At 36.4% G+C, this 21,844-nt stretch overlaps 1 protein-coding gene across 9 annotated transcripts in view; it reads left to right on the top strand.

Annotated features, from left to right (window-relative positions):
• CACNA1D (calcium voltage-gated channel subunit alpha1 D) overlaps positions 1–21,844 on the top strand; it is a 170,212-nt gene that overhangs the window by 71,046 nt on the left and 77,322 nt on the right. For 6 of the 9 annotated variants that reach the window (XM_090148162.1, XM_090148157.1, XM_090148155.1 and 3 more), the window contains exons 8-9: positions 10,188–10,291; positions 21,362–21,531. In XM_090148162.1, coding sequence (XP_090004288.1) covers positions 10,188–10,291; positions 21,362–21,531 — 274 coding nt within the window. Of the gene's footprint in view, positions 1–9,597; positions 9,702–10,187; positions 10,292–21,361; positions 21,532–21,844 lie in introns of all 9 variants that reach the window. The other 3 variants (XM_090148156.1, XM_090148160.1, XM_090148163.1) reach the window with 2 other exon arrangements.

Here is a 21,844-nt window from a genome sequence, read left to right on the forward strand (position 1 = left end):
TTTGTATACCAGTGAATTGCCCATTGTCAAGCTGAAGTCACTTGCTGAGGACAGAAGAAATGACTTTTTACGTGTTTTACGCTTGCTCTTGATTAACCCGAGGTAGATTTAGCTACTGCTAATTAAACATTCCAAAAGATTTTATTTTAATCACAAACTGAGAAAAGGCATACACTAGGTTGTGATAAAAATGTCCAAAGAATCTAAGGAAACAATTACAGGTGTTTAGGTTTGTGAGTTAACTTTTGCTTAGAAATCTGTAGATGAAAGCTGAATGGAATGAGTTTTCTTGAAAACAAACACTAGAAAAACAAACCCATAAAGATTAGAAGCTGCACAAAAATTCTGAGTTCCACTTGTTCACTGTGCAAACTGTAAAAATTGGCTATGTAGAATTATCTTGCTAGCAGGTGTAAGCTGAGTGGGTGAAATATGTGCAATACTTTGCATCACGTTATGTGGCATTCTGCTAGCAAGAATGACAGCTGAAAATTACAGCTTCCAGTAACACTCACTAGCACAGCTTGTTTTCACCTGGTTAACAACAGTAAACTCCCCCTAAAAATTCCCCAAGCATCGGTAGTTTTTTTTCTAATACATATTTATTATAGATTGAGGACTTGATCCTGCTACTGCTTGGCAACCTTCCCATCCTGGTGACTCACCTGGATATCCTGCTGCTCACCAGTTTGCACCTGATTCCTGTATGTCCTATTATTTTTAGTGCTTTTCCTTGGTGCTTAGTTTTCTCTAGCTTCCTTGTAACCCACTGAGTAGCATACATCACTTATTTCATCCACTGAAAATGCAACTCTTTAATGCCAAATGCTGGACTGAATTGTAGAGGCTAAGGAATACTGTCCTTGTCACCTACATCAGCCAATGCAGCATTTGTGTTCCCAAATTGTCTAATATCTTTGCGGCTGCACATCTGTACATCTCTTCCATTTATACCAGGAGCGTGTTTACTCCCAACCACAGCCCTGTCTGTTTGCTCAGTAGGTCCAGATGAAGCCTTACACTGTTAGCTTTGGATCCCAGTACAGTCCTTGTTATTGGCAAAGTGGCCTGGATACTGCTCAAGCTGAAACTGCTGAATTATGCTATGTGATGTCTTGTGGTTTTTAATTCTCTTTTTAAACCTTTAATGTAAGTACTGATATTTTAACAAGATGAAACTTTTCACAAGGTTTCACATTTAAAATATGCAGTTCATTAACTGAATGTATAAGCAATCTAAAATATATCTAAAACTTTAAGGTTTAAAGAAAGGGATGTCAGAATATTTTTAATACATCCTTTACCAACACATCACTTCTGAAATTGTACCCTTTACTACTGCTTCATAGAAGCATCAAATAATACTTCATTTATAATTAATCTGCTTTTATAACAGAAAGAAGTGTGCACTTAGAAAGCTGTTTCATTCTTCAGAAATCGAGCTTTATTTGCCTCAGTATCTTTCTTGGAGTATATTAGAACATTTGAAGAAAACCAATCATTTCAGTAATGCATTCTGTTTAGGTTGCACTGCACTTCTTCACATGTTGAGTGTGCAAGTGCTTATCCAGCCACTGCATTAAGGTAGTCACAAATAATGTATTTTAAGGTAGGAAAAAAAAGTATCAATATTTATTTAAATCATGAAATCATAGAATGTCTTCAGTTGGAAGAAACCTCAAAGGTCATTCCAGTTCCAACCCCCTGCATGGGCAGGGTTGCCAACTGATCAGATATTTCTATGATGAAGTACAAGAGCTGTGATTTTCTCACTGGCTTTCCAGTAGTACAGGGCAACTTAAAATGTGGAAAACCAGTATATGTTTGCTTTCCAACTGGATGAGAATCTGAAAGAATGACCACAATTTCCTCAAACCTGCCCACGCAAAAGAAAATAATTACAGTGATAAAACAAAGTCTATTGATTTTTCAGAATGTCAGTCAGATGATCAGGATCTCAGGAAGTCTTCTCATCATGTCTCTTCTAATTGCACTCCTAGCTCAAGAATCAGAGGGGATTGCCTACAAGAAAGTATTTTAAGGGGATATGATGTACTTGAAAGCAGCTAGTGTACAATCAAAGACTTTTCCTGGAAACAACAGAGTATTTTATAAATCTGTCTCACAAAGAAACCATTGGCTGATGCACAAAATATATTATTAGTCCATAAATAAAGTTGCAGATCACATTTAAAATATTATGAAAACTGTCATCAGAGTGCTGAGAAAGAATCTTTAAAATAAATAAATTAGCAAAGTCTTTTTATATGACCAACAGGTCAAATAAGCAGTGATACTCAAGAACTTTGACGTGAATGATCTAATATAACATTAGAAAACAAAGACATAGGTTGACATAAATTATTTTGTCACATTACAGCAGCATAAATGGAAGGCATGTTATTGCATCCAAACAATACTGTTCAGCAATGAATTTCAGCTTAGCCTAAGAAGTTAACAGATGCTTGGTAGCTTTTTTTTCTTCTGTCCATAGCTGCAAATGTTCAGCAAACAATGTTAAAAATCATGCTTGAATATGCGAGACAAAATCTTATAAAATCTGTATTTCTCTCTTTTATTTATCTTTTATGTACTAAGGATAGCTTAGCACTGTTCAGCACCACTCACAGGTCATCTAAGGGAGACTCTTCAGTGAAACAAGGCAGTACATCCCCAAAGACACTGATGTGCTGGCTGCACAGTGCTCCCGGCGTTTGATGACTACATAGGCAGAAATTTAACACATGATGTCCAGCTGGAGAAAGAATAGTAAGAATTTTGGTTAGCAGTATTAATACACTGCATAAATCATACTTAAGAGCCAGGGATAACAGGCAGGATTAAAAAAAAAAAATTGTGCGTTAATCATTTGAATTCAGTTTCAAGGTAAAATCTAGTTTAACGCAGCCCTCTCCCCCCTGCCTTTAGATAATGATTTGCACTACTTGTTTTTCCCAGAATCAGCCAGTTTTAGATTGCAAAGAGTTGATATTTAAATTATCAATAAATTAGAAAACTCAGACAGAAAATGAAAAGATCAAATTCAGACCTACAAACAGAGCTTCCAAGCCAGGGAACATGCATATTAATGAGTTTGAATTAGTATTAGAAGAGATGATCACATATATATTTTTAAATGAGCAGCTTATCACAGTCCACCTGAACATGATTTTAAAGTACCCCACAGAGAAATATCGTTTCCATGCATTGAACCTGATCTATTTTGACAAGATATCTAGTATCTCAGTCTTAGCTGACTGCTGACCTATACTGCAGTCAAAGCATGGAACTAATTTCTTGTCACACAACATTGCAAATACTCAAAAGAACATATTACTTCTCCCCAGACAGTTTAAATAAAATAGATAGAAACTGGCTTAGAAGTAGGCTGTACTTCCAGTGCTGAGGACTCCTCTAGCTGAAGCTTCTGTTCATCAGTCACACTTGCCACAAGAAGAAAAAGATCATTTAAAACACATTTTACTTTCCAGGCTTTCCCAGGATTACAGCTGAGTAGGTAAATTCAGACGTACCTGGAGTATTGAGTTTTCATTTGTACATCCTCTATATGTGATAAGGTAACAATTATACACCATCAATCCAAATGATTCATGCTATTATTTTTGCAAAGTCAGCAATACATGATTTACAGTTTTGTGTTGTATGGAATATGCATAGCTATCATGGCAGATTTGACAATAACTACTACTTCCAAAAGTAGTTGGAGTTGTTATTCTGAGCTTTTTAATACATTGTAGCTAAACACTGAAAAATAAGTAGTGTCTTCATCTCGTGAATCATTCATTTCAATAATGAAAAAGTCCTTTGAGCCCTTAGATTAAGCAAACCAAATCAATAAATTTAAGTTTTAGAAAATAATATAATAAGTACTAATAAAATAAGTTTTAGAAATGTCTTATTTGGAGTTTTTCTGGCAATATGAATAAATACATAGAAGCTCTAATTAATTGTATTAATCCTAGATTACTCTGCTGAAACCGATGAAGGAATCAAACACTTCTGATTTGTTACACCTTGAACATGAATTCTGTTAAACCTGGTGGAGTTTTGCTTCCAACCATGCTGTAGAAATCCTTCTCTGGCTTACTAGAATGGGGAGAGGCACTGCTCACCATTTAGTTATGGTGATGTGCACCTGCTCTGCCACCAATTCAGACTGCTGCCAGAGTGATTCACACAGAGAGCTGCCTGAAGAAGCAGTAGTAATTCCTTAGCAAACTGTCAAATTTGACGTTTAGGCTTCCCTTGGGAAAAAAAAAAAAAAGCTTTTTTCTTTTTTGATGATGTGACTGCCTAACGTAAAATTTATTAGCTAACAAATGATAAAAGTAATAGAAATTAGAACCTTCTATTCAGATAGATGGAAGCAAATTAATACAAATGAAGCTATGTCTTACAAGTTGAAGTTTGATTTGGAAGGGTTACCTATGTGTGTACTGTCAATAACTGTGGTGTACATACGGAGGTTGGGGGCCAAATTTAGAGGCAATGAAGTAATTATGAAGCTCTGCAGGTACTGTAACAACTTCTAATCTCTCCAGAAGATACGCTTCATTTTAGCCTCCCTTAATGCCCGGGCTACAGAATTCTGATTTTCCAGTTGTTCTTGAGCCGAGATGCTTAACAGAGCAGTGGTCTGAGTTCACATTCACCAGAGCTTCTCAGCATGTGTCTGAGTCTGTCCAACCAGGAGAATGTCAGGGAGAGCTGTGCTTTAAATACAGAACCCAGAGAAGATGGAAGATAAAACTGCATGCTTTCACAAACCAGTCTGGAGGCTGCTATGCTTCAAGCATAGCCTTTTTAAGTCGGCTTGAAGTTAACTTCACTTCAGCCAGGAATATCTCAGAACACAAACTTTGAAGTGAGCAGGCTTTGAAAAGCTATCTACTGTACTCTAACGTGAGTAGAATAAATAGCCTGTGATCTGAGGTCTGTGAACCTGCAGCGTGTGCTTCAAAGAGAGCAGGATTAGTCCCATTTAACAGAATACTGATGCCTGAGAGATTTTTACACCCTTCAAGAGTCTGAGTTTGTCAGTCTAAACTTTTAAGATGTATAGATAGGTTCTAGGTTGCTGTAAGTTAACCCACAGATTATATCTCCATTAGAATGTTATAAAAGGAGAAAGGTAAGATTGAAAACTAAGGAAGTGAAGAGATAAAGTGATTTAGAAACATTGTGAAAAATAATTCAAAAATGGTTCAGGCATCAGTGGAGTATGTATGTAGTAGGACAAATGCAGAATTAGAGGTGTTATTGCACTGCTTTATCATTATCCCCAATTAGGGCTAGATTAATCAATACATACAAAGAACTTGCAATGATTTACATATACCAGTGGCAGCTTTTCAGGAAAGTAAGGCTTTGATCTGCATGCAGTTGCAGATGGGGGATTTTACAGTTACCACAGATAGGATAAGTGAGATATTTTAATGATTTCTAATTAATGTTTTGGATTGGGATGTGCTATCTACCGCTGTGTAACACTGGTTATTTCTGTGCTATAAACTTGGCTTGCTCTCTCTATTTCACTTCAGAGATATCCCCTAATAGCTACACTGCAGGGTATGATAGCTGACTCCAATTACAACAAAATAATTCACCCCAAATGCCAGGTGAGGCAGTTTCAGACTGTACCAAGTTTTGTCCTGTCAGCAAAAGATAATTCTTAAAGGCTTTTCAAGCATATGCATGTTGATATAGAGTGAAATATACAAAGACAATTTTGATCTCTACCAATTGGACTTGCACAGAGTAATTTGTCTCCAGATCTGATAGTGCCCACAGCTGGATCCTATTATGGGGGCTTCAGGCTGCTCCTGTGTCACTTATGAAAAGGATTGGAAGAGCTTCAGATTTTAGTTCTAGTGTCTGTATGAAAGGATGAAAATACCAACAGTGGCGTTCTGTAGAATGAGCACTTTTAAAGACTTATCTAATGGAATAGTAGTGCATTTAGCATTGCAGTGAAACTGAATTAAGTGATAAGAAAAACACTCTGTCCTTCTTAACATTCGTTATCTTGTCTGTTCTCTGGGTGACATGATGGACAAACTAATCAGAACTGAAATCAAAACATTAAGTCTAGTGCTGGAAAAAGGCAGAAAGAAGGGCAAGAAGAGTGTCACTTGGCAAATGCCTTTGCAATAGGTGTTATGGATGCTGAAATCTTAATGGATTCAAAAAGAGATGGGGCAAGTCCACTGGCAGCCATGAGATATGGCTTGTTCTCTGTTGCGTTATGCCTCCGAGCCACAGAGGGTGAGCATCTCACAAGATTTTTGCTGATGAGTTGAGATCTTATAGCTTCTGGATTTCCTCATGTCATTTTACCATTATTTGAGGTGCTTTTACTTCTTATGTTACAACTTCCAGTAGTCTGGAATTTGTGTCTTTGTAACTCCTTATTTCTAGTTTTTGAGTGAGAAGTCAGTATTAATCCTTTCAATTGGAAAAACCTCGTCTGTGAGGATGGAGATCTTTTTGTGTGTGTGTATTAACCAAGCTCTGTCTCCATCACTAGGCAAGACAAACTGACTCTTCTAATGTTTCTTTAAATGGAAGTTATGGAAAATGCCACAAGACATGCATGAAATGAGCAAGTTTTCCAAATAGACAGGACTTATTTACATGCTTTCATCTCTGGTATTAATGCAATCAGAAATATTACTTCATGTATAGAAATTATGATGCATTACCTGAATAGACTCTATTTGTCTCTAGAATTATGCGGTGAAATTATTGAATAGATGCAGTTTCAGGTAGTTGATTTTAAGAGTTGGTGCCAGGTATTCTAGTGGATTAAGGGTTCCTGAGTTAGGAATGCTTTAAATTAGTTCATCATCTGCCCGAACCAAAACGTTTCATCTGATGCTGGTTAGCTGCAGTTTTCAAGCTTTCACATCACAAGGCATTAGCCCTAGACAGATTAGCCTAAAATATTGGGCTTCTACATCAAACTGCATAAATGAGATGGGCTTTTTTTTCATATATTACACACATTAAAGTGATTTAAGGAGAAGCAAATCACAGTTGTGTGTACCCTTATAACAGAGCTTGGAAATTCAACTTTGCTCCTGGCTTACTAAACTAGCACAATGCCTTGCTTCTTGGATACATCCTCCTTCTGAGGAGGAAGAGTGTATCAGGTTGGGTTCCAGTGATTCTCACAGCTCTTTTGTTCTCCTTGGATCTTTTGTTTTTCTCAAACTGAAATTGCACATATTCATCTTTCAAGTTTTTCAAAACAATTTATAGCAGGAAATTGTTGACATCAACACCAGATGAATTTCTGCCCTTACTCTGAGCTCTGGGACTTGCAAAATGCTGTTTGCTAATGGTATAGTTAAATTGGATGCAAAATGCATTCATATGCATGTAAAATTTAATCAAAATGTTGATTCTTACAAGCTATTATTAGAAAAACACTGCCTGATTTGTGTGTTATGAATCACTTCTATGAATTAAACTCTGTTCTGAAATAATAAAATAACTACAAGGTATGCATTTAAAAAAAATCCCTGAGTAAAGGTCAGATGCCTACAATTGAAAGAAGGTGCAAAAGGCAGCACACACTGGAGCAAAGCAGAAATCCAATATTGGCAATAGGTCATTTTACTGATCTGAGCTCTCTTTGTTGTTAAGAGTTCTGAAAACTTGCTTTGGGAAAACAGGCATGGGAGATAAAAAGAAACTGTCTCCTCAGCATAAGCCCCGAATGTATTAAGTACTGCTAAAAGTACTGCATAGGAGATTGAGTTTAAGTAGGTCAGTATAACGGCAGCATTATGAAAGACCTTGTTTTCCACGTGAATATGTTGCAGAATTGGACCATGGAAATCTGGGATCTTTTAAAATGGAAGTCAATGGTTCCAGCCTTTCTGATAGGCTATAATCTTTCTCCATTTTAATTTCTCCAAAACTTAGTTTTATTGAAATTAGAAGGAAACAATCCAAATCAAATATGTACTTCACAATTTTTAAATTATTATTATTAATAGTATTTTGCTATCAAGTAAGAAATTCTGGATTGCTTTTCAGGATTTCAGCTTCATTTCTAAAACAATTTAGCTGCAGATGTACACAGAGGTTATTTTAGAAGACAAGTGAAGGAGTTGAGTAAAAGAATCTTCTTTTGGTTACTTTGGAAGTCTCAATTTAGTTAGTGTAACGTGTTTTTGTGACAGATCACCATTGAAGAAAAGTGCCTATGGACCTTAATCTGCAAAGACTTAATGTGTGCTTACATTTAGCTGTACGTTGCATCACCTTGCAGAAACTGAAACTATGATTTTTAAAAGATAGAGAAAAAAAAGAAATTGGAAATACCATTTGAAAAGGTTTTGTTCATGTGTGTAATATGGAACCGTGTCCATTTCAGCAAGGATGTTAATGACAGGGTTTAAGGCTGAGCTTTTATAAAGCTCAAAGCCTGATCACAAATTTCAGATGCAACAAACAGACTTAGGACAGCATTCATGTGAAAGGAAAAGGGTTTCCTTGTAAATTGTTCTACAGTACCACATCCTGTCTTTAGTACTCACAGAGTTCTTACAGTCTCCTGAATCTCATAGCTAAAAAGAAGAATCTAATGCAAAAATTGGATTGAGAAGTATTTCCAAGAAGTTATAGATCAGAATTTATGTTTGTAACTTACTGAAATGTCTTTTTGCATCGGAAAATTACAGAAACACTCAATTTTCCTGTGTTATACATGTGATTTTTTTTTTTTTTTTTTTTGGAACAAAAAAAGTGTTCTAAGATGTCCGTGGATAAGTTTTTTGAGTCTATCTCACAGATGCAATGAGCTCACTAAAATTAGGCACTGGAGAAGGTCTTTATAGAAAAACTTGTGTAATCGACAAATAGTACATCTAAAGTTCAGGAAATTCAACCTTACTTAAAAAAAGACAAAACAAAACAACAACAACAACAAAAAATCCAACAACCACAGCACTTTTTAAACTTCATTTAACATTGATCTTGGTGTAATTTTGGTTCAGAAGAGCTTCTGGGATATTTCCTCATTTTTGTCATGTTTATAAAATTTTATTTCAGTTCTTTGTTTTTGTGAAGTTCTGTTCATGTTTTTAAAAATCTGAATGCATCCAGATGTAGCTTTTCAGGAAAAAAAATTGAAATGTCATTTTGCAGAAAGAAATTATATTACTTGTCCTGTTGAAATACATTTCAGTACTTCTTTTCTCAAAGGATCATTCATGTAACTAAGATATATACGAACTAACAGTCCTAATAAGCATAAATTAACTTAGTGGGATCCCAGATGTACTTTTCTTGGTGTTAGAGAATAGAACTGTCGCAATACTCAATTTGTATGTTTGATAGTATTTTTGGTCTGAAAGCTAGGTTCCCTCAGTACTTTCTTTCCAGGTACATATTAGGAATGCAAATTAAAGGTGGCCAGCGCCTCCTTTCTTGTATTGTTCCCCTTCTCTAAGTACTGAAAGAATGAAGAGAATGCTATCTCACCTGAATGATTAAATTCTGTTTCTCTGACTCTTAGTTCCTGTTACTATAGAGATCTACTCTATAAGATGATCTTATTTCTTGCAGATGAATGATGCTATGGGATTTGAATTGCCATGGGTGTATTTTGTCAGTCTCGTCATCTTTGGGTCATTTTTCGTACTAAATCTTGTTCTTGGTGTATTGAGCGGGTAAGCATACACCTTTTTCATCGTGAAGGCAGAGTCCTGAATTCAGTTGCCATGAACACACAGGTTATTTGATACAGGTGAGACTTGAGTTGCCATGATTTTTTTTTTAATAAGTATTTCTTTTTTTTTTTTTCCTAATTAGAACAGAAACAGTTTTATGTAGCCTTCATAAAAAATAAGAAACTAAAATCAGTTGGACATACTAGTGTATATATATCTTCGTGTCCATATTTATGGCAAAAGTATAAAAAGAACTGAAAATTTTCCTGCGCTTAATTAAATATCTTATTTTAATTCATCTTCTAAGGCATCACATCTGCGGTATAATTAGGGTGAGTAATAAAATGAAAGAAAAATTAATTGCTTTTAAGAACTGTATAAACACAAAACTTTCAGTGTTGACACCTACGTGATCTGGCAGCTGCAAAAAGGACTCTGCTGTTTAATGAATGACTGAATCATAACTTATTTCCTTACATTTTACAGGTAAATGATGCAATAGGATGTGAATGGCCATGGATCTATTTTGTTAGTCTTATCATCCTTGGCTCATTTTTCGTACTTAACCTGGTTCTTGGTGTACTTAGTGGGTAAGCAGTTGAGTTAACATTGTGTATGCTACTGCTACTTGTAAGATGGCCTCTGCATTTACTCAAGCTTCTCAGCAATGGCTTCTTTTGCATGTACTTTAGATTCTTATGTCATTCTACCAGTGTTTGCTCTTTGGACTGAACTGTGTGATCCTAATGCCTGTATCTGTCTGACATCACGTTCACCATGCTTGCCAAAAATACTCATTAAATGAGGTGCTGATCTCCACATTCTGTAATATTTCAGCACGGGTGTGGGTAGTGCTTGTACAAATATTTTCCCCTACAGATATAGTGGTGGGTTTTTTTTTGAAAGTTGCTTAAAAAAAAAAAAAAAAAAAAAGCTGTAAGTTGATTGGAGTTCTCTTTGCATTTACTTGTTACATAACAAAATTTTTTAGTGGGGTGTTTCAAGATCTTAGAATATGACTGGTTTGCACAAAATATTTAGTGCTTATTGTATTGTTGTGTACTACTGTGACAACCTGCACCAGCAAGCTAATATATTTATCAATAATCAAATATCAATTTGTTATGTTTGTCAGTGAGAGACTATTATAGCACTTCATTGTTCTGTGTACTCCAGACTCTGACTAAGAGCTGAAGTGGAATCTGTTGCAGCTGCATTATAGCTTTTAAAACTATATGCCAACAGTTTGCAAGGTTTCTTTCCAACAAAGCCCCCTTTCTGAAGTTGCATCTTTACTTCTTTTGCCATTTCCTGTCTTGCAACACAATTGAGCTTGGGAAACTCCAAATTAGGTAAATGTATTTTTTAAAATCCTACTAGGATTTGAAAACTGTGTGCATTATTAGAATCTTCAAATCATGAAGTTTGAAAAAGACCTCTAAGATGATCGAGTCCAACCACCAACCCCGATTATAATTGTGTGGATTAGCTATGAATTACAAACAAACAGTATCATTCTGGCAACATCAGGCCAGCTGTGACATCTGTGTTGGCCAATAGAAAAATTGGTCTTGCATTGAGTGCAGCCTTGGAAGTGATGGTGTCATCAGACTGCTGATTGTGTGCACAACCATATTCACTGCTTTGCCATGTTGTACATCAGATTTGAAAGGAATTATATAATACCATATTATATTCCCGGAAGTCAGGCAATCAGAAACAGCATTTCCAATTGCTGATGTGATAATTTTGTTTCAAGAGCATTTTTCTCTAGTCAGTGTTTCTACAATTTGGTTTTTAAAATAGGATCGATTATCTGTGATAGACTACTTGCACACAAGAAACTAGGGAAAGTATGGTTTTACCTTACTTTCAGAATCAACTCATAAAGTGGGAGTTTAAAAAAAGCAAAAGGGTAGACAAAAAGCACATCAGTTTATTTTCTTTTATAATTTATCTCTTCCTTCCATGGCCCACCCTGATTTATAAAGGACGATTTATGCAGCCATATAGGCTTTGTTTTATTTAGGGACAAACATGTCAACTGCTGCAAAATGAATGGTTTAGCTCTTGCATCACAGCCACGCTAAACAAGCAAGAAAGAAAAGGACAAAAAATGAGGGTAGTCGCTGTATGATTTATTTCTCCTTTTGCTACTGTTACCTAACACTGCTGTGTGACTACATTTCCCACTAAAGCCATTAGTGGATTAGGTTTTCACATTTCCTTTCACTGGCCCTTAAGAAGGTCATAAGGAGCAGTTAGTTTTCTTCCTGTCATGCAAAGGTGTGCTGTCAGAGCAGTTAATTAGTGTTTTCCTTTTCCCTTGCATGACTCAAATTAATTGGTACTGGTCTCAGATATTTTAATTTTTTAAAAGCAAGTTGTGGAGAAAGTAATGCCAGATTTGATGTGCTGATGCACGTGTTCACTTCTTCCACTGAAGCCATGCAGATTGAGAGGTCCATACAGCTAACCTTTTAATTTGATTTAATATCATTAAAATATCTTATAAGGTTTGATACACCAGCTACTTTTTTCACTGCATGGTTTCTGTATTTTAGTAAGGTAGTTTTTCAAAGCTATTAAAAATTGAGTAAGTCAGATAAATTATTGCATTTTTGATTGCACCCCTCTGCAATTCCACTATATTTAAGGACTCAGATACCTTTAACATAAACTTCAAGGTATTGGTATTCTTTCAGCAGCTTTTCTTTTCTTCTGTTGCAGTGAGACAGTTTTGGTGAGGAAAGTCTGTTGGAATTATGAAGTTGTTCTAGAGCCACCGTTACAATGTAAGGGAACAGGTGTCCCTTAGTAAGGTTCCATTCTTCAGAAAATAAGTTACCCCTGGTTTCTAGGTGTTCCTTGATCCATAGGGTTCTAATGGGCTCTTAGAGCCCTTAAATACTTGCCTTTACTTTTCAATGAACTCAAAAAGAAGCAGCAAATGTCATGTGTACTCAGATTTATAATTTCATTCATTCTTGAAGTTGTTTTCTGCCATGGTGTCACTAATTGCAGTGTCAGTTGAGCACTCAGAGTGCTTGATGGATTGTCTGCTGTTCGTGATTTCCATGCTGAAGGAAATGATACGAGTAAACTGAGATTTGTGTTGTATAAATACCACCAAAATTGACATCGAGTGGGGAAAGAGAAAGGGGGAAGTGTGTATCTCTGAAAGATACAAAAGACACCTATTATATCAAATAATTAGTACAAAAGAAGAAAATGTTCCTAGAGAACGTGTTTGAAACTCTGATGAGGGCCAGCGTGGAACAGCTACACAGATTTAATTTGGTCACTGAATGCATTTATATTTAACATATAACTATTTTCCATATATTATATATTTACGCCTACTTGTCTAAATTTTATGGGTATGCTGAACATTTTGTGGATGTATTTGTATTAATTAGTGGAAAGCTGTATATATATATATATATTATTCTAAATCAGGCATTGAATGTGAAACACTTGCATTCTTTGTGTTATCGAAGTTAGCTTTTATGTTTTGTGTTCTTCAAACAATAGCATGAAACTTCTTCTATGATAAAACTACCAAGTTAAATTTCACTTAACCAATCAAAGAATGCAAAAAGTTATGGCAACTGACTTGAAAAGCATGGCTTTGCATACAGATTTTGTAAGTGGAATCTGAATGCCTAATACAGTTTTTCTGTATGGAAGTGTTAGTTCCTGTAATACACAGTTGTGCTGAATACATTTAAATCTGCTGTTCTGATCTGTTTGCGGTTTTGAAACATTCATTAATTCTCTTTGCATCCCTGTGTTACTCTGTGACCATCTGCCCCTTTGTATTTCTGTACTGCCTCTTGTGTACTGCATGTTTGATGTAGATACTGTACAAATGGATGAGAATGATGATTTGGGAGATATTTTACTTTACATGTAGCCTTTTCTGAAGGTGAGTATTTTCTGGTTATCCATGTCACTTTTACCTACTGCAGATGATATTCATAAAAACTCAGTGCATATTTTTAATAGTAGATATGTAAATTAAGAGAAATATTATGTGTAAATATTTTAATGTTTGGAAGGAAGCTGTCTATAGAGGTTTTTTTATCTTCTAAATACTCTCTTGAATAACAAGAATGGAGAGAATTCATAGGCTGAAGGTTGTACAACTGCTTTTTTGTTAGCTTGTCTTTTTCAAAATTCTCTCTTTTTCATACTCTGTATTAGTCACTAGTCTGATTATTCACATCATTCTCAAAGTGAATTCTCAATTGAAAAGCTATGTTGGTTTGCAGAGCTATACAGAAAAAGGCAGTGTGGAAAAAGATTACAGTTCAGGCTTTAGAAATTTCACTACATCCAGCTCAGTTTCTAGATCTGTTGCAGAAATGGGTTACAGAGGCAGCTTTAGAAAAGACTAGAAATTGTTCCGGTTCCAGCAACTGCATGTATAAATTGTACTAGCTCTAGCTCTAGTGATGCACTCCAGGCAGGGGCTCTAGATCCATCTCTCTACAGGAATTTTTAGGTATAACCCTCTAGATGACTTCTAACAAAGACCTTTATAAAAACATCTTCAGGATGGGCTATTGAAAATGCTCCAGAACTTATGTAGCTGGAGCTCCAAGAAATTGGCTGGACAATCAAAGCTGGGTCCAGCTCTGGAAAAGACTTCAAGATCTGGCTATAGTCCGGGGAAGGGGTTGTAAGGGGCTTCAAGGTTGGCAAGGTTCATCTCCAGATGAGTGCTCTAGAAATGGCAATTGAACACCTATAGATGTGGTTCTAGGAAAAGGTTCTAGCAATGGCTCTTGGTTCCACTTCAGCAGAGGGCTCTGTAGAAGTCTAGTTCTAGCCTGAGAACAGACCTGATGAACAACTCCTCCCTAAGCACACTAGAAAAAACTGGACATAGATCCAATTCCAGAAATGTACCTGGATATGTGTTTGAAAGTTTGATTCAGAATCATGTCTGTTGGTTCTTACTTTCAGCACAGTGAACTTTTTGGGAAAAGGCCACCTGGAACTATTACCTGATCTTTCACAATAAGACTGCAATTCTGAATTCATACAATATTTAAAAATGTAGATCAAAATACTTACTTGTACCAATGAAAAGCTGCAAATGCATTCCTCAGATTGCTTTCCATTTTCTTTATCTTGGGCTGGCCCACATTTTGCCAGTTCACATTATGGGTTTAAAGCTGCGTGTGGTTCTGAATGATTGTTTTAGATACTGGAAATCACAGGTTGTCATGACATGATTGTGCTCTATTTTGATTGCCAGATCTTTTGAGCTAACTGCAGACAGGGGGTTCAGCCTGCAAGCAATAGACTAGAGTACACTTCTTCTTAAAAAATAAATAAATAAATAAATAAATCCCTCTGGTTAGGATCTGTGGACTCGGCAGTGCAGCTTTAGGGTAACTTGACACTTGATGGGGTAGTACAAATTACAACTAAGTAGCTCCTCAGCAATTCTAGTTTGATAAGGGGTGATGGACTTCTTCAGGAGCCTGCTTTTACACGTAGCTTTGTTACTCACTGTGTCTTTATGTGGCAGAAATGTGATCTGTATTCTCTGAACTCATGAAATACCAGGCAGAAATTGGGAGCTGGGGGCAGACTTCTGAATATTCCTGGATAAAAGACCCGAGTGTATTGTGACCACCAGAGCAAGAGACAGAAGGCTGAGACTAGGAAGTTAGAAATTACAAAGTTAAGGGTTGCCTCATAAAAGAGGCAGGAATTGAGAGATTCACCTTGAAAGTACCTTTAAAGGTGTGTTGAAAATTTAAATAAAGATGCCTGTAATTCATCATGCATTACTCTGTTTTACTATGAACTGAAGAAATAATAAATGATAAAACTTCACAGCTTATTTATTAAGAGGCATTGCCTTTAATGATGCATGATAATCTATTCCTCAAGATAGTCCTTACTGTTAGGGGATGGCTTCTGCTGGCAGCATCTTCTGCTTAAAGCTTTAGTGTGTCTTGGGGTAGCCATGGGAACAAGACCTTTCAAACACACTTAATGAATCTCTGTGCGTTGAATTTATTGCTTTACTAAAGGACATAAAAGCATGAGCTTTGACATGTCCTTGTATATATCTTCCTAGTGCAAGTCTTCTAGGTTTCTAAGAGAATGTTAATTTTTTCCATTTCTTTCCCACAGTATTATTTGTAACGTATGTAGTGTTTCTGAAAGCTAAGGGTACATACTTATGCATGTCAATCTCGCCAGCAACATCTGTCAATTAATGTAATGTAAAATATATTGGTACAGAGGAGCTGATACACCTAAGAATTGTCTACAGTGTACACAGAAAAAAAATCATAGAAAAAGACATTTGAATAATGATGTACAAAATAGAAAATGGCAGAGAACTGCCAACCATAGTCTTTCAGCAAAAGGGATATGAAGTGGTTTTGACAGTATTCCTTTTGACAGCAGAGGGAAAGCTTAGTAGAAGAAAGACATCTGGATAAAAATTTAACTCCCTCACGCAATTTATGTTAGAAATGAGGAAAGGGACCTCAGCTCCAGATATGAGCAGGATATGAGCTAAAGTAGTTGTTTTTGATTGCTCTTTGGCTGGTAAAAATAAAACTCAAATACACAAGTATTAAACAAACAAACAAACAACAACAACAAAAAAAAAACAAAAACAAAGAAAAAGGAAATATCCTTGACAGATCATTGAATATACTGACAATAGATGATGGCAAATTCTTTCAGATGTATGCAGTAGTAACTAACCAACCAACAGTGGTCTAAACAGAGACCACTAAAATCTACTGGAGTGATTCAGTGCTCTTTAATAAAAGAGCACGAACAGAAGTCCTATTAGTACACATCACACTGTCTTACTAGTATGGGGCCTGTGGAATGGGCTCCTAGCAGTTAAAACATATCAGTTTTAAAATCTTTGTTGGCAGTGCTCATCATGATGGTAGGTTGAACACGCTTTGGGGAATAGAACCTGTCCTTGGTGCTGCCAATTCTTCCTCTAGGAAATCCAGTGTTGTGAGCCAAGCAGGTCTCAGGGCAGAATGGGCACATCGTAAAGTGCTAATGTCTGAAATGTGAAAACTCAGTTTTGTTTCTCCATTGCCACTTCTTTCAAATTGTTCCTCATCTTGCTGCTTCTGCAGATGATTCCCCTGCCTCTTTGGCACAATATGCTATACAGTATACATTTTCTCAACTGCTGACTAACTATATAGAAATAACTATGGATAGATAGTAACAGTTTGCATTTTGATGTCAAGAACCCAATTTTCTTTGCTCAAGGAAAATTTCTGCTATGCTTATATTTCTGCAGAAATAATTCTGTGGTATTCAGCCTATGATTTTTTATTATTTTCAACAGAAGGGGTAATAAGTACAAATATCCAGTAATTAAAGATGTGATGTCACTTAACCTTTTAAAATATCTCTTTACACCTGGGGTACACAGTAGGCCCAGCAGGAGCTGTTGTCTGTGTCACTGTGTAGTTTGAGTTCTCTGATGTGATTCTGCTGATTTGTTGGTATGGTTACTGCTGCGTGAAATCTTCTGAGTCTGGTGGCCAACACTGTACTTCTGTGAGTACATTTCTGTGAATGTGTGACTCTGTGAATGAACAAGGGTCTAGGATGTCTGGGTGATGGTTTGACATATAGCATTCCCATAACACTTTCCATGTAGCAGACTCTGTGCACATTAAGTTACGTACTGCAGTAGATGAGTTGTCTCTCCCATTCTGGCTGCATAGGTTTGCAAGGTCAGTAACATAGCCAGCCAAGAAGCACCATCCTAGTTTACACTTAGAGGTGGAACTTCTTGTTTCCTATCATCGCTGCCTCAGTGATGCACACGAGATAGAGCAGCACTCATCTTACCAGGTTTCCATTTCATATCTGCTGGTGTGTCAGATCAGAGTAGCCTCTCAGTGTTTTTCAATTTATAGTAACTTGAGTGGAGACTGATTAAAATCACATTTAAGTGGGGAGACCCTTATGAATGTTACCACAGTCACAACATCTCTTTGAATACAATTTTTATCAAGTTAATTAATGAAACAAAGCAAAACAAACAAACAAACAACAACAAAAAAAAAAACCCAACACCCAAATTTACACTTTCACATACCACATCTAGATCATCTTTATCAAAACAAAATGAAATATTTATTTTGAAATTAGCCCTTACTACAGCCGTTTGTGAAAACAAATATTCACATTGTGGAGGTCCACTTAACACAATTAATGTATAGCTTCCTAAGCCTGTCATCTTCATAGGCTTCTGGGCTGAGTTCTGCGTTGATCACAGTCAGAGAGGCCAGTTCAGGCCATTGGTCTAATGATGCTTAGATTAATGATGCCCACATGACCAGAAGCCTTTCCTTTCTGCCCTGGAACTAGCCTACAGTCTCTGTAGCCATGAAATGCTGCACAAGCAGCTCTCTTATTCCTTCTTCCAGGAAAACAGCCAAAATCTGCATATTTGTCTATATATCCAAATATTTTGTTGTCTAAATGTCTTTATCAGCAGTGTTAAAGAGCCAACATTTCTCCTCCACCTCACCTCCACAGGCTTTTTCAATTAACTTGTTTTTTCTTTTTTTTTTCTTGGAAAAAATACATTTTCTCTGCTAACAGGATAATCATTTCATTTCCAGTTCAATTTAATTCCACTCTTATACTTTGTGTTTGTGAAGAGGAGTCACTGGGGACTTTGTCTGGCTGCTGTGACTTTTCTAATATCATTGAAAATGACTTGGCAACTGCATCAGTCAGTTCCTTCAGGACCTTGAGATGCATGCCATCAGTCCCTGTAGACTTATACTCATTCAGTCTCGTTAAGTGATTTTGGACTTGCTCTTCTCTTACAGTGGGATGGATTTTGTTCCCCCAGCTCCCATCTAGAGGTTCTGGGTTCTGAAAGGCACAGTGAGTCTGGTAGCCTCTGAAGACTGAGGCAAAGATCCCATTCAGTACCTCAACCTTTTCCATGTCTGTTTTAACCAGCTTTCCCTTGTCATTTATTGGGGGTACCAATCTACCTGTAGAGTCCCTTCTTATTATTTTTCACATCCCTTGCCAAGTTCAGTTCCATCCCTGCATTTTTCCCAGGCCACACTTCCCTTCTTCCACTGCCTATACATGCCCTTATCTCTAGTTTGACCGGTAGGTCCTTGCTGAGCAAGGGCACTGCAGACAGTTGGGTTTTTAAAATTTTAGGTAAAATTTTAAAACATTGTGGAAATTAAGCACCTCTACATCTCTCTCTTCTGATACATTGCCACAGCACTTAACCAAGACTAATGTCTGGCTTCTGTGCTGTATTGAAGGGAAAGGTCATAGATAGCCGTGTGTATAAAAACTGCTTAATCCTCTGCATACAGCTATTTTAATATAAAGACGAGGTTAAAGGAGGGCTCAGTCATGGGTGAAGTGATGTTCAAAGTAGCAGCCTTGCCAACTGTTTCATTTTACAATGACTTTCATACAATAACAGTAGTTTTCATTTTACTTTACCCACACAAATCACAAATTCCTCACTCTAATGAAAGATACCAAAAGACGAAACAAGAGTAGTGAGCAAAAGCTAGAAAGATTATTGCTTCAGATTTCATAGTATGCTATGAAAGCTCTATTTTCCAGATGTACTGCTGGTGCAGTCACAGGTACACTGCCTCAGTCAGATGTAAAGGACAGCATCTTTCATACTCTGGGATGAGCCTAAACGATTGCATAAACCAGTAATTTCTTACAGGCATGTGACTTCTGCTGTCAAAACAATGAAATCCTTTAAAAATAATAATAATAATTAAAATTTTAATTAAAGCAGTTATCCCTCATAGAGATCTGCTAAGTGCTGTCTCTCACAAGCATTTCTGTGAAGAGATGGCCTTCACCTCACCCTTGGATGCTTGGCGAATGGTAGCAAATGCAAAGCAAGCTCTGGCATTCTTCAGCTACATTGAGGTGCTATCAGAACAGAATGATCTCCATGTGCCAAAACTAATTTTTGTTGAAGTTCTTAGCTGTATTTGTAGTGTCTATCAGATTTTGCAGCTGTATTTCACTTCTTCAGCATAACAAAAATATAACATTCTGAACAGTTGCATATAAAGAGCTTAACTCTTAAATTTTCTAATGTCAAAGCAGGAATTTAGTGTTTAGATGATGTTTAGAGACTGAAAATAAAATAAGAAAAAATAGGAAAAGCAAAGATTATACATTGACAATTACAGATAAGGAATGTATGCCATGGAACTGAAATAATATTTTCAAAAAATGTAAAACTTTCTATTATTTTTCTGTATTTTGTTAGCATATTGATAATTGTGTTTAACGTGTTCAAATATTTTGCAAGCCTTACACTTTTGAACACAGGAATTTCATAATATTTTTCTTAACTTTGAACGAAGACATTTTCAGTGCTTTAAAAAGTTTCCCCTTGAACGTGAGCTAATTAGGGGATATTTTCAAGTGAAAGATCACAGTATATAAAGGAGTTGTAAATCCATAGTAATACAAACTGTAGCAGCCATTTTCTGAATTTATTTAGTCCCAGGGTAAGATAAATGAGTTAATTGGAAAAAGCTGAATTTTTAATCTTGAGTTAGTACCTTGTTACAGTATAGTTCAAAAGATTCTTATCTACCCCTCATCAAACAGGTTGATACTCAGACAAGTCAGAAAATGCTTGATCCTTCTAGCAAACTGAGATATGCATTTAGAGATTGTGTATCAGCATATCAGGCTGAGCATTTTAAGTGTCAGTGTATGAAGCGTGATGCAAGAGCTTACTTGGTATTTGTCCTGAGACATTCATACCTAAGGGAACTGTAGATTCATGGGGTGATTCGGGTTGGAAGACTGCTCAAAAGGTCATTTTATGCACTTGCTTCTCAAAGAGTGTGACTTAATTAGTATGAGGGTCATTCCAGACAATTCAGGGAATGGACGAAATCACAAAGCTAAACTAGGCTAAGTCAAATGCTGTGTATTTCTCACAATGGGAGCAACCAGGCAGAGGATTCAACTCTTGAAAAGAGATGCAATTCTCATCTGTTAAAACAGAATTTCCAGGATCTGCTACAGAGAGTAACAGGGCAAAACATCCAGATTTCAAACACCACAGGTGCCTCTGCCTGGTGGAATAGAGAGAGGGCTTGTTAGTGGTGTTCTGTGAATGAGACTTGGCAGTGAGTATGTATCTTTGGACATGGACAGTGAGCCATAGCTGGAAGAGGAAGGAAGTTTTTTAAGACTAAATGCCAGAATTTCCTTTTTGTTGGAAGTGTTACTCAACTCAGTTCTCTGAAATCACTTTATTCATGCAATCCAGTTTGTCTTCTTAGCCATTAGATACAGTTGATCTTTAAAACTCTTTATAAGAGCACATAAAAAATGGTGGCATATAAACTGTCTTGGAAGAATTAAGAATCTTGTTTAATTTTCAATTGAATCATAAGAGCTCTGAAAGTTCTGGTGTAATACAATGGGGATTTGCCATGACTTCTTTGCACCACTGTCTTGTTTTTAAAAAAACTTTCCAATCTTCTGTGTGGTTGATGCAGTTCATTATCTATGTCAGTATGTGATTCTGCAATGTCAAGACCTAGATCAAAATGCCTGGCAAACCGAAAATTAGTTTTTTTTTCTGCTTTATCTGAATTTGATAGGGAATTTTCCAAGGAAAGAGAAAAAGCCAAGGCCCGAGGGGACTTTCAGAAGCTACGTGAAAAACAGCAGCTTGAAGAAGATCTGAAGGGATATTTAGACTGGATTACACAGGCAGAAGACATTGATCCTGAGAATGATGAAGAGGCTGATGAAGAAGGCAAACGGAACAGTATGTGTTCTTTACTCTGTGCTGATTCTGTGTGGAATGGTTTGATTGCTTTCAGTGAGTTACACTGGGGAGAATGCAGCCTAGCTGGTGTTGATCTCTGATTTTAAGTTTGCATAAGTGTTTATTAGCAGAACAGTCATGTCTATTAATATATTGATACTTGAAGTCATGGAAAAGAATTTAGAATTTTACAATAAATTTAGAATTTTTCTCTGACCTGTCCATTTACAACTCTTAGCCTGCACTCAGTCTACTCAGATTGAAAAACTTTGCTTTATTTGTATTCTCTAAAAAGTTAGTGCATATAAGCTGC

This window comes from Phasianus colchicus, chromosome 11, assembly GCF_987193195.1.
Source record: "Phasianus colchicus chromosome 11, bPhaCol1.hap1.1, whole genome shotgun sequence".
NCBI classification, from domain to species: domain Eukaryota; kingdom Metazoa; phylum Chordata; class Aves; order Galliformes; family Phasianidae; genus Phasianus; species Phasianus colchicus.